Here is a 12,909-nt window from a genome sequence, read left to right as displayed (position 1 = left end):
CCGCAGATTTCTGATTCCTGCAGGGCTTGAGATGTTAGTTGAGGGTCCGCACTCAATCTCTTCATGGAACAGCCATCATGCCCATAGAATTATGAATAGAAAAAGGTGTCCGTTCTGCCTGTTCGCAACAGAACAGCACCAGTCACATCTACAGTTGCCTGAATAGTAATGTGGTAAAGAGGAAAACTAACTAATTTGAAAACTATTTGAATAGAAACCCGTATAATTATGTCCAACAGATACTTAAGTCGCCAGAGAAAGTGTGACATTTCTGCTCAGCAATGCAGGACACTCCAAGTTTCAACATATAACAATTTGAGACAAGTGTCAATCTATATACAGCGGAAAATATTAAATAAAAGTCATTGCTAGACAGTGCGATATTGATATATTTAGCGAATCGAATATATTAACAGCACACAGACTCTGCACTGCACATGGAAATCTAGTGTCTTCGAGAAAGAACAAAGACCATATCACTATATGGACAATATGCTTTAAAGTCATAAAAGATCCATTGGAACTCCCTACCTTAAACTTGTCAATACGATCCAAGAAAATTAATATACGTGCAGTACACGATTTCCGTCAATGATTAACATACTCACGTTGCAATTATGCAAATTCTATATACAGCCCGACTGAACCTTTCTACCCCGTCCCACCACAAATACCGAACGCCACCATTCGAATGCCAAGACAAGGCTTCGCCATACACTCATTAAAACTTCTGAGTCTCTTCAAACACGATACCCACATTCTCCGTCGAGCGAGAGGGCACCTGATTGGCCCGCTCAGTGGAACTCAGAGAGTTCTTTATAAAGACGAAATTTGTTGGCGGCAATCGATAACTAGGCAAAGGTATGTATCTCTGCAGTAAACCTACAAGAGATAATTAAATAGTTCTCTCACGAAGTCAAAAATTTTAAATTTTAATGCTGTTTCACATGAGTCGTCAGTTTATATACCTATTACAGGTATCACCATATACGCACATTTGGGAATTATTGTTTGAGTAATATTCATTACCACCAATATTTCAATTAGTAGTTCTAAATGCATGTAGTGTTTGACTTCGAATTGCATATACAGGTATTTTTCTGCAACTTATACTATCCCCAATGTTGGACATAAAAGTGTCTTCTAGTTCCCTCCCATTCATATGATATAGTGACTGGTGCCCGTGTGGTAACTAAGAACTGTTCTCAATTACATCTCCCACGAATTATTGCAAGACTCTGAAAACAGAAACTGAAATATCAGGAACAAACCACAAGGGAAACACACAACTTTTAAAATACATACACTTTATTGCGTCTTACACAGTTACATTATTTCAAGTAAATCAGAATTTACAAACATATGATATTCACTTTATTATACTCAGTAGGCACTGGGTGTGTCTGTTCAAAAAATTTGAAAATTTGAGTGGACTTCAGAAGAATAATTGATCAGTCCAAAATAATTGCTACCTGCTCAATCTCGCTGCTCCTTCAAGTTGCCTAGTACAAAGGCAAATAGGATCACATGATACTTTCTCACATGAAATCGGTTATAATACGAATATTACAACATTTTTTTCAATTGTTACATATGTATCACGGCAAATCAGTGAGAAAGAAATTTGTGGCCACACACTTATGGAGACAGGTCTTGACAAAATCTTTAGTTCTTCGGTGAAATAGGATTAAAATGACTGACAGCTACTTTCTTTTCTTTTCCAATATGGCAAATAGATCACTATTGTGAAAGTACGGACATAAACCGATATTCAGAATTTTTTGATCAGTTAGTTTCGGATTTAGTCTTATAAAAAGTATAGCTTGAGATCTTGATATATTTTCTTCGAGAAATATTAGCTGAAAACGTATCGCAAACATTTTCACAATCTCTGTCTCCTACCATTTTGCGCACCGTTCTTAGACATTGGAAAGTCGTTCTTTTTTCACTTTTCCTACTTTTATCTGTTTCTATTAGCCGTACAACTGTAGTTAACAGTACACATATGACACCTAGTGCATTTATGAGGCCACAGTCGCTTCACAGTGGAGATTTTCAGGTTGAAACTGAGTACAGTTTACAATAAATGAGGAAGACTAGAGGGAAATCATTTATTGGTTTCTTCACTCTAATTCTCCATCGTTTTCTTGTATTTAACAATGAAGTTGCAATTTAGTTTCGCCTCATATTTATGTTTGCTGTACAGGACCAACAGAACGGTAAGTAACAGAAATTTTTCTCAGCTCCATATCGTTCTAATTTCTTTCGATGCTCTCAAATATCTTCAAATTATTTTATACAGAGTTTATTCATTGGTCGTAATTTGAAAGGAAATACACTGATAATGTGGGTAATATTCAAATTAGCTTGTGTATGCAATCACGAGCTTTTAAATGGAAACAATAAATATTTGTGTCTCTGATATCGTTAATATCGTTGAAACTTGTTACGATTGTAACTGTGGTCTAAAGCGCGCAGATACTAGGTCTCCGAGGTAACAACTGGAATTTCTGAGAATGCAGGGAACACAACAAATATTATCACGCTCCGTATCGTCAATGAGTTCAGCTTCTTTCGCTGAATACAAAAATTGTGACACAGGGTACTTTTATTACCGTAAGCTTGTGGAAACGAGCTTGATTGCTTCGTACGTTTGTTAGAAAACAATACTTGGTTTTCGCTGGTACTTTAGGAAAGCAGATGTACTGAGGAAAGGGGGATGTGTTACTAGTAGTGAATGATACTTTAATGGTCAGTATCTAGTAATAGTCGTATGAAATCAGTGGAATAATGTGTGTCATTTCTCTTTTTTCAGTATTCCGTTGAACGAAATGAAAAACAGATAAGAGATATCTATATTTTCGCATAGATGTTTTGTGATGCGCATCCTATTGCTATTGTGTCCTTTTTAAGAAAACGCTTTGTGCGATTAATTTTCTTGCAGTGAGTGGTGTTTGAGTCATAAGATTCGTTTTGTTTGCCTCGTTCTGCATCAGAGTGTTTCGTCTCGTCTCGACTTTTCATCCAGTGACACTAGACTGAGTATGACTTTGGTATTAGTACATCCTAAAACCTGTGTACTAAGGGAGAAACTCAACCGCAAACCTAGGAGTGAAATGGCTTCTGAAGAGATCAAGGGATCCAGATTATGGACACTTTACTATTACATTGGTACACAATCACAATTTCACGCCTATGATAGACTTGCTGTATCTCATATTTTAACTTGCTACGTTGGCATTCCATTTATGAACATAGATGGTTTTGACACCACAGTATAAATGGCAGCGTTATTGTTTCCCCCTGGGATGACTATGTGAGAATTCCCAAATCGCTCCACTCACAATGCAGTTTCTTCCGAACGGATGCTAATCTAAGAAGCCGTATATTTCTGCTCTCTTTACAGCAGGAACAGTGCACTTCTGGTTTATTAAAAATAGTTTCGTACAAACAGTATTGCGAGATAAATGATTCAAGAGATCTGTGGTAGTCATTTTCCAGCACAAATCTTGGTAGAAAATAGTCGCAATCCATTTTCGTGGTCGTATTTATAAATAGTCTTGTGTTCTGACATACCACTTTCGCGAAGATTATAAAAATAAAATTAGACACTCAGGTTGTTGCGCGTTTCCCCACTACCTGTCCGTAAGTGGAACAGAAGGAAACATATTAAATTAATACTCGCATGCATTTCACAGTGTTTTGCAGAATGTAGGTGTTGGTCTAATATAGCTCTCCAAGATCTTGAGTTTTAAGATCGAAACATTCCGAGTACATCATTCATGTGATCAAACTACTGGGCCACATCACTTTGGTACATCAAAATTCGAGTAACAAATATACAAAAACTGGTTATAATGAGTGATTTATGTACCATTCTCCAAGTTCACAAGCACTTCCTGTCTCCAAGATATGCATGCAATAGCAAATAATCCGTTATGTTAAATTAGGAATAGAATTTACTATGTCTTATTCAGTTACAAATAACATATAGAGACTGTAGATACTCAGTCAAGCGCGCTCGAAACAGACGAGTTAAGAAATTCGTCCGGTTTCACTGACATACAGACATAAAATTGTCTTTGATTTCCTGACAAGACAACGCCGAGAGAATATTGAACTTAGGCCGTTGCAAGTCTCTTAGTAACATCCGCGGCCCTAATTTCCAAATAGTCCTCGAGACGAAGCATGCACCCAGACAGTAAACAGTACTCTCGCGCCTTTGGTGCTGGAACGTCGATGCGGCGACCAGAAAAGACTTCTGTGACGTCACCAGGCTACCCTGCGAACTGCTGATGAGGACTCTCCGGGGGCAGTCCAAAGCGTCTCCGTAGCCATTGCTCCTCCCGGTGGCGGTTCATCAGTGCCTCCATAGCGCCCTGCTGACAAACACAAAATAAGTGTAATGGACAACGTTTCAATTACAGGCACTGTAGCCATCGCTTAACAAAAACTGAATTATAAATATCCCAATACGCTGTTCATTTGCGCTTGGCGGTCGGTTTACATCATACCGTCAGACCGCGAAGTATTGAAGGTGAGCTGGCGTTGTTGACAGCATCAACAAGATGTTGAATTTACATAAGTGACTTCATCGATTCCGCCAACGTTGCAACTTATTGTGGATATTTTGGTTTGAGGATGGCTATACACAGTGTTTCAAAACTCGACGCAAGGCTTCAGGAATGGATTTTCCACATAAAAAGAAGAAAACCAGGCTGTGACAACATGTATCTGGAAATGCATAGTTATTCGAGCATGTTACTCTTACACAGTGCATACTGACAAATTATGTAAACGTGGATGAACGGGATGATTTCGTGATGTAATAAACTTTCAGGGATAATACGTAAGGATAAAGTATCAATTTGAGGCAAGGGACCCTGGTCCGGAAACGGTTGAGTCTACAGATATCGTTGTGATAAATATGAGTGACTGTAAGTTCTTTGCTTTCGATATCTTCGGAGAAGGCAGTATGACCAGAACAAGAAAATATTTGTAGTAAACATGAGGTCTAAAACGCAGACCTTAAGGGGGGTAGGACGACAAAAGGGCCGACTTGGAGCAGGAGAGGCACCACACGACATTTTAATTTCCACTGTCTATACTTTTACAAATAAATTCATAAAACTTTCTCGTGAACAGGAGTGATTCATAATTCACACTCTTAGCAATGTAAGTTCAAAAATATAACAAAATAATTTTTATTACGTGTGAAATTTAATCATTTTTTCACTTACTATTGACTGCATTTGTTACTATAGGTACACTTTTCTTCATAAGTAAGAGAGATTCTTCGACGAATTTTGCACAACATACAAACCATACGTACAGGTGTACGAAGCTCTAGAATTTATTTAATCAATGAAAAAATGAATGAGCTGTTACATTTTAAACTTCATGTTCAGAAAAAACTCAAATTTTATGGTTAATTATCTCATTTTTTACCACAGTTTTTAATAGATTTGGAAAATTCTAGAGTTTCATACACCTGTAAGTATGGTTTGTATGCTGTGCAAAATTCATCAAAGTATCTCTCTGACTTATAAACAAAAGTTTACCTATAGTAACAAATGCAGCCAATAGTAAGTGAAAAAATGATGAAATTTCACGCGTAAAAAAATTTTTTTTGTTATATTTTTGAACTTACATTGCTAAGAGTGTGAATTCTGAATCCCTCCTGGTCATGTTGACAAAGTTTTATGAATTTATTTGTAAAACTATAGACAGTGCAAATTAAAATGTCGTTTGGTGCCTCTCCTGCTCCAAGTCGGCCCGTTTGATGTCTTACCCCACTTAAGGGCTCTGAGTACACGTTCAGCAAAAGAGATGTGTTTCACAGTAGTAGAAATGAACATGTGCCGACATGTCTCAAGGTATGCGCCTTAGGGCTTGTGCTTCTACAGGTCATTTTTCTCTTGTTTTGGTCCATACGACTACCTTTCAAAATATGGAAAGCAAATATCTTGCAGTAGATGAGATCCATTCTAAGATGCGTCAGAAAGGTTTTCGCTCTTAACTTTCGACTCGCTCGTTTCCGGATCAGGGTCCACTGTCTCACGTTGATAGATTTATCTTGCTCTATCACCCCTGAAAGTTTGTGATATCGTCACGGAATCATCCTATACATCTATGTCCTTATAATTTGTCAATGTGCACTACTTAACAGTAACATGCACAAATAACTACCGAGCGAGGTGGCGCAGTGGTTAGCACACTGGACTCGCATTCGGAAGGACGACGGTTCAATCCCGTCTCCGGCCATCCTGATTTAGGTTTTCCGTGATTTCCCTAAATTGCTTCAGGCAAATGCCGGGATGGTTCCTTTGAAAGGGCACGGCCGATTTCCTTCCCCATCCTTCCCTAACCCGAGCTTGCGCTCCGTCTCTAATCACCTCGTTGTAGACGGGACGTTAAACACTAATCTCCTCCTCCTCCTCGGCAACTGTGCATTTCCCGACTCATGCTGACATAGCCCTTTTTCTCCTTGTTACATGACGAATCCCTTTATGAAGTTTTGCCGTCGAGTTTTGAAACACACTGTATAAGCGAAACTGGTCTACAAAAACAATTATAGTGTTTTATGAGCAATTTTTTTAAAGTTGAGCACTGATGTACCGTGCTATATTTTATTAATCGAACTGTACTGAAAAACTTTAAACGCAATTTTTATTTACTAAATGAAATCCAAAATGCATTTTCATACAGCAGCACTAATTAACCAGGAAAACTTGATTAAGTGTGATCGTTGAACGGCATTGTGGGATCAATTTTAGATGTTTCTTCACTGAAAGTGAATTAAGAAATTTACTAATAGTATGTCAGATGCAATAAAATTTATAAAATCTGAGAAACAATAATACTCAGTTTATAAAGATATCAACGATCACAAACAATAAAACATCTTTCTATTACATGCGACGTGCTCCCACTACTATTTACTGATCTTTTTACAGGATGATGATTTTACATAGGCAATTTGTGGGGGGGGGGGGGGGGGGAATTTTTCCTAATGTTAAGGTCAATCTTCAGCTTGATGTCCGGCAGTATGTTACTGACATATACTGAATCACATGAAAATGGCATCAAAGGCCGGAACCTAGGTCGTAATTAAGTAAACAACAATACGGTCAAATTGCTGTGTGATCATTTAAAAAATAAACAAAAATTAACAGTAGATGCAATTGTTTCATACTATAATTACGCCAGTATTACTGCCCTGTAGCGGCTAGCAGTAGGGACGTAACGTTGCACTGAACTGTATTTTGTGTGCCGGTTGCAATATGCGACACTGAGTTTTTCACCACTCAAAAGAATTGATCTATATATCCTAGAATTATACATTTAACTAACTTGCTTTTGGATCGGGGCATTTCTGTTCACGGTCTTTTAAGAGCTCTCCAACCCGTGTATTCATGTTGAGGTTCTGGAGGAATTAGCCGCCAAATTTGGCGTGAACATTATTCGTAGGTGCTAGTTACCTAGTCCCTTGTTGCCAGAGATTTCTATGTTGTACTCTCTCTCAGCATTTGTCCTGGAAATGACCGTAGCTTGTGTAGTTCATACTCCAGGCAGTAGCACAAAGCTAAAAAAACTCCGTGAGACATTTATAACGCGAGCATCCCAGAAACAGTGATACCAACAGTCCGGAAGGCGAGCTTCACATACACGAATCACTTTTAGGGCAAATAGCTGTAGTGACACTTTTATAAAGAAGTATATGATGACAAGGGACAAGATCAAGAGCACGCAGGGGGACCCGTCATGACCAATCACCCCCTTATCACACGTATGGAAGCGTTAGTGATGGAATGGATAACATCTTTCACTAAGGAAAAAATTTTAAGTGTGTTGGATAGTTGCCAGTGTAGTTTGTGTTGTGAATGGGAAACAAATGGATAGAGGATAAAATACAATACCGGAGGAAGCTTGGTACACTTCAAGAGCAGCTAAGAGCAGCTATCTCCATGTGTGGACCAACAACAAAATCTGGTCCATTCAGTCCATGTAACATACGATATATACTTCGATAATTTGGCGATCACGTTCATTGACGTCTCTTATTTTTTCGCATTCCTCGATGTCTGGCGACGATACTCAGGTCCATCAGTAATCGAAACGATCACATTTGCAGCGACCACCTTACAACATTGCTGGGTCTTTGTGATCCGTTTACACAAATGAAGATATTTTGATTTCCTGGCAGCTATAAACATTTAATATATTACAAACTACATACACTTGAAAACGAAGGAACTGCTTTTTGACTGCTATTCAGACATGCATTTCACTTGAATAGAGGGAAGAAACATAAGGAGAGTTAATTTGCTATTCACTTCAGTATGGATCTTATGGAAATATTCATCGTGCTAGACGTTACTGCTTTTGCAATTTATATAAGGTTGTATTTAATTTTTGCACGTAGCGGTGAGAAAATAAAGGAAAATACGCCAACACGGAAGATGTTACTTTGAGACAAACAGAAGAGTTCGTTCTAGATGAGAGCATCGTCAGAAGTTTACCATCGCTGTTTACAAAAAGAAGCAGGCTATATACCTCTCGACCAACGCAAATGAGCCGAACCTGTCTTTCCGGTGGTAATTAAACGCTAGGGCCCAAGCCTTGGCCGTATGTTTTCCTTGCTAATGAGCTGTGTTTACAGCAAAAGCGGAAAGGCAACCACTACAGATTACAGACCACGGAATTGCACCATATCTGTTTCTATTTATTTAAATATCGAGAAACCGCCGGTTTGTTTGTGGAAGATGAAGCCACACAATCTCAGGCAGCCATGCTAGCAGTCCTGCAGCACTCGAGCTTCTGCCCGAGTAAACGGGAGTTTTACTTAATTTGTTGTTGTTTTCCGTCTGAAGACTGACGTGAATCTGCTCTCCACGGACTCTATCCTGTGCAAGCCTCTTCACCTCCCAGTACCAACTGCAACATACATCCTTCTGAATGTGCTTACTGTATTCACCTCTTGCTCTCCCTCTACGAGTTTTACCACTCAGACTTCCCTGTAATACTGAACTGGTGATCCTTCAGTGTCTCAGAATGCGTCCTATTAACCGATCCCTCCCTTTGGTCAATTAGGTCACAACTTTCTAGTCTCCCAAACTCAGTTCAGTAGTTCACCATTAGTTACGTGATTGACACATCTAATCTTCAGCGTTCTTCTGTGGCACCATATTTCGGAAGTTTCTACTCACATTTTGTCTAAATTGTTTGCCTGCCATTTTTCCCTTCCATACAAGGCTTCGCTCCACACAAATACCTTCAGAAAAGACTTCCTAACATTGAAACCTATATTCAATGTTAATACATTCCTCTTCTTCAAAAATTCTTTTCTTGCCCTTGTCAGTCTAGATTTTATATCGTCTCTACTTCGGTCATCATCACTTATTTTGTTGCCCAAATAGAAACACTCATCTGCTACGTTATGTTTCTCGTTCCCTAATCTGATTCCCTTAGCATCAAATGATTTAATTGGATTACATTCCTTTATCGTTATTTTGCTTTTGTTGATGTTCATCTTATATCCTCCTTTGGAAACAATGTCCATTCCGTTCAAGTCCTTTACTGTCTCTGAAAAAATTACAATGTCATCGGCAAACCTCAAAGTTTTTATTTCTTCTCTCTGAACTTTAATTCCTACTCCTAATTTTTCTTTGTTGCTTGTTCAGTATACAGTCAGAATAACGTTGCGGACAGGCTACAGCGCTGTCTCACGTCTTTCTCAACCACTGCTTCCCTTTCATGCCCCTCGACTCTTAGAACCGCCATCTGGTTTCTGTAAAAGTTGAATGTAGACTTTCGTTCCTTGTATTTTACCGTAGTTACCTTCAGAATTTCCAATAGACTATTCCGCTCAACATTGTCAAAAGCTTTCTCGAAGTCGACGAATCCTGTAAATGTAGGTTTGCCTTTCATTAACCTATCTTTTAAGATAAGCCGTAGGGTGAGTATTGCCTCGCATGTTTCTACATTTCTCTGACATCCAAACTGATCATTCCCGAGGTCTGCTTCTACCAGTTTCCCCATATTTCTGTAAAGAACAGGTGTTGGTATCTTGTAACCATGATTTGTTAAAATGATAAACTAATTTTCTCATCTATCAGCAACTGCTTTCTTTGGAATTAGAATTATCAAATTCTTCTTGAAGTCTGCGGCTATTTCGCCTGTTTCATACATATTGCACAAAAGATGGAAGAGTTTTGTCATTGCTAGCTCTTCCAAGGCTATCAGTAGTTCTGGCGGAATGTCATCAATTCCTGGAGTTTTGTTTCGACTTAGACGTTTCAGAGCTTTTTCCACAGTAAAGTATCTCCCACCTCATATTCATCTACGTTCACTTCCCTTTGTACAATATTGCCTCAATGTTCGTCTCCGTGGTATATGCCCTCTACATACTGTTTCCACCTCTTTCTCTTCTTTGCTTAGGACTGGTTTACCATCTGAGCTCCTAATATGCATACAGTACAGCTGCTTCGTTTTTCCCCAAAGGCCTCCTTAATTTTCCTGTAGGCAGTACCTATCATTTAGTGAAATATGCTTCTAAATCCTTAGATTTTTCCTGTAGGCATTCCGGTTTAGCAGTTTTGCACTCCCTGTTATTGTCATTTTTTATACATTTTTATTCCCTTTCTGATGCTTCATTTCCTACATTTTTAAATTTGCTCCTTTCATCAGTTAAATTCAATTTCTCTTGTGTTATACAAGTATTCCTGCTAGGTCTTGTCCTTTCACCTGTTTGATTCTCAGTTGCCTTCACTATTTAATCTCTTGAAACTACCCATTCGTCTTCTACTGTATTTCTTTTTCCTGTTCTATTCAACCGTTGCCTGATGTTCTCTCCGAAACTCTCAACAACCTCTGGTTGGAAGCAAGTATGCCGCTGGTGCCTACACGCTCATCCCGGAGGCACCCCACTGCTGCCACTTGTGATGTTTTGGAAGCAAACCAGCATTGCCTGGTGTGCATATCGACGATAGTTCTATGTTTCTTGGTGCCTTAATTATCGGTACGACTCCTCATCAGATATCTTCTCATTTGCTCCTCTTTCTGGACTCAGGATATTTCCCACTAACGAATACGAACTCCGTAAGTGGGAACAGAGTTCACTACTTATTTGCTGGCGGGAGAGAAATGTCTTTCATTTCTTCATTTCTGGCACTTCCTTATTGGACGGCATTATACAGTTATCCGCGATCCCAAACACAAACAATTTTTCTCTAATTTTCTTTGTAGTGTGTTCCATAGCCCATCGCAGAGTTGAGCTGTTCCTGAAATGATGAGTTGATTCACACATTTTCCACTCTTGGTACTGGTTATTCTCTGGTTATTGGAATGTTCTTCTCGTGACGTCGGTTTCCTGCTACGCTCGATTGAAATAAGATAAAATAACAGAAAAAAGATAAAATATAAATAAGTAAAGAAATAAACGTTGTGATTGACGCGCTTTGGTCACTAAGCTTTCCTTGGTACCTGGGGCGAGAACAGGACATTGGAGCCACGTCTCAGGTTGCGACCCCTGCCCCAATTGCTCCTACTCCTTCATTTGAGAGCCAGGAAGGTTAAAAACCATCTTCGCGAATTCTTGGTTCGTACCTAGTAACTTTTTACATTTTAACTCAGTTATATGGTATCCCACATTTGTGTACTATGTTTTATTTATACTCTTTACAGTGCATCTTACACTATATTTTTAAGGTACTGCCAAAATATACAAGTGTATACACTCCTGTCCCAATATAACTTACACATCCAACTCGAAATAAAGCTCACTGCTCAACAAGCAAATTCTATCGATATTCAATTGTCGGGATTGTAATTCATCGGCAATCAATGTAATGCTAAGTATTTCAGTTAATCTAAGTAGCCTGCATAATGAAAGCGGCCAGAAGTTTTTGAAAGAATGTCAAATGTTTCGTGAAATGATTTGATTCAAGGTAACAAATACAAGATTAGATACACATCCGGTGCACCTCATTTGGCATGTAATGATTTCGAGCATCACTCAAAAGTACGTCAAATGTTCCTGTTAACTATTATATTTCCTTTAGTAAAACCATGTCACAAAATACAGGACTGATTTCTTTTTACCTTTGTATTTATTTCTGTGTTTTATTCAGAAAGCATGAGCAAAGCTATACCTTCTTTGGTTCTTAAGTCTTCGAAATGTGCTAAATTGAGCCCCTGATTCCAAGAAAGCCTTTTCGACAGTTAAATAACAAACCACTGAGTCTTTTTATACATAAAATAGCTAGACCTTGAATAGGTAAACTTTTGGACAATTCGTTTACAGCAGCTGTTCGTGAAATAATTCAATTTCCCCACAATATGATTTTCTTAATTACCCTAATTACTTTCAAGTAATTAAAATTTATTAACAAATTTGTTATCAAAATGACTCCACATTCGTTCATTTCTTCTCTTAGCTACGAAAATTCGGACAAAAACCCATTGCATAATGAGCCATGGCGCTTTCAATCTTACCAGCATGCAATTCCACTGGCGCCACTAACTACTTGACTTGCCGGTATCGATTTGATCGTATGTGGCGGGGCCTGGAGAGGGAGTTTGCGGGAGGACATATTGCTGGCAAGTTGTTGCTGTTGGAGGACTCTGGCTGTCCGATGGGGGTCTCGAGAAGGTGCAGCTAGTTAAATCAGTCGAGGGCAAGCTTTGCCGGCTCGCTTAAGGACTAGTAGCGGCGAGCTGCAGGAATATCTACAGATGTCGCGTGCAACCTGGTCGACATCTTCCTGCCCTTCTCTGCAAGCTTAAAATTGACGGCACCTCGACGTCCGTCTGTACGGATTAGATGCTATGACACCCCGCCCCTGCAATACGCAAGTCACGGCTCCGTCACACCTGAGGGAGTTAAGCGTTGTTTTCTTATTTTTCATT

At 39.0% G+C, this 12,909-nt stretch overlaps 1 protein-coding gene across 3 annotated transcripts in view; it reads right to left on the bottom strand.

Moving 5' to 3' along the window:
* Positions 1–1,316: 1,316 nt before the first annotated feature.
* Positions 1,317–12,909, bottom strand: part of LOC124786830 (serine/arginine repetitive matrix protein 1-like) — a 631,128-nt gene continuing 619,535 nt past the window's right edge. For 2 of the 3 annotated variants that reach the window (XM_047254293.1, XM_047254295.1), the window contains exon 13: positions 1,317–4,382. In XM_047254293.1, coding sequence (XP_047110249.1) covers positions 4,278–4,382 — 105 coding nt within the window. In that variant the 3' untranslated portion in view covers positions 1,317–4,277. The remainder of the gene's footprint in view (positions 4,383–12,909) is intronic. The other variant, XM_047254294.1, reaches the window with a different exon arrangement.

This window comes from Schistocerca piceifrons, chromosome 1 (assembly GCF_021461385.2).
Source record: "Schistocerca piceifrons isolate TAMUIC-IGC-003096 chromosome 1, iqSchPice1.1, whole genome shotgun sequence".
In the NCBI taxonomy this organism is placed as follows: Eukaryota; Metazoa; Arthropoda; class Insecta; order Orthoptera; family Acrididae; genus Schistocerca; species Schistocerca piceifrons.
This window is presented reverse-complemented; position numbering and strand designations above follow the sequence as displayed.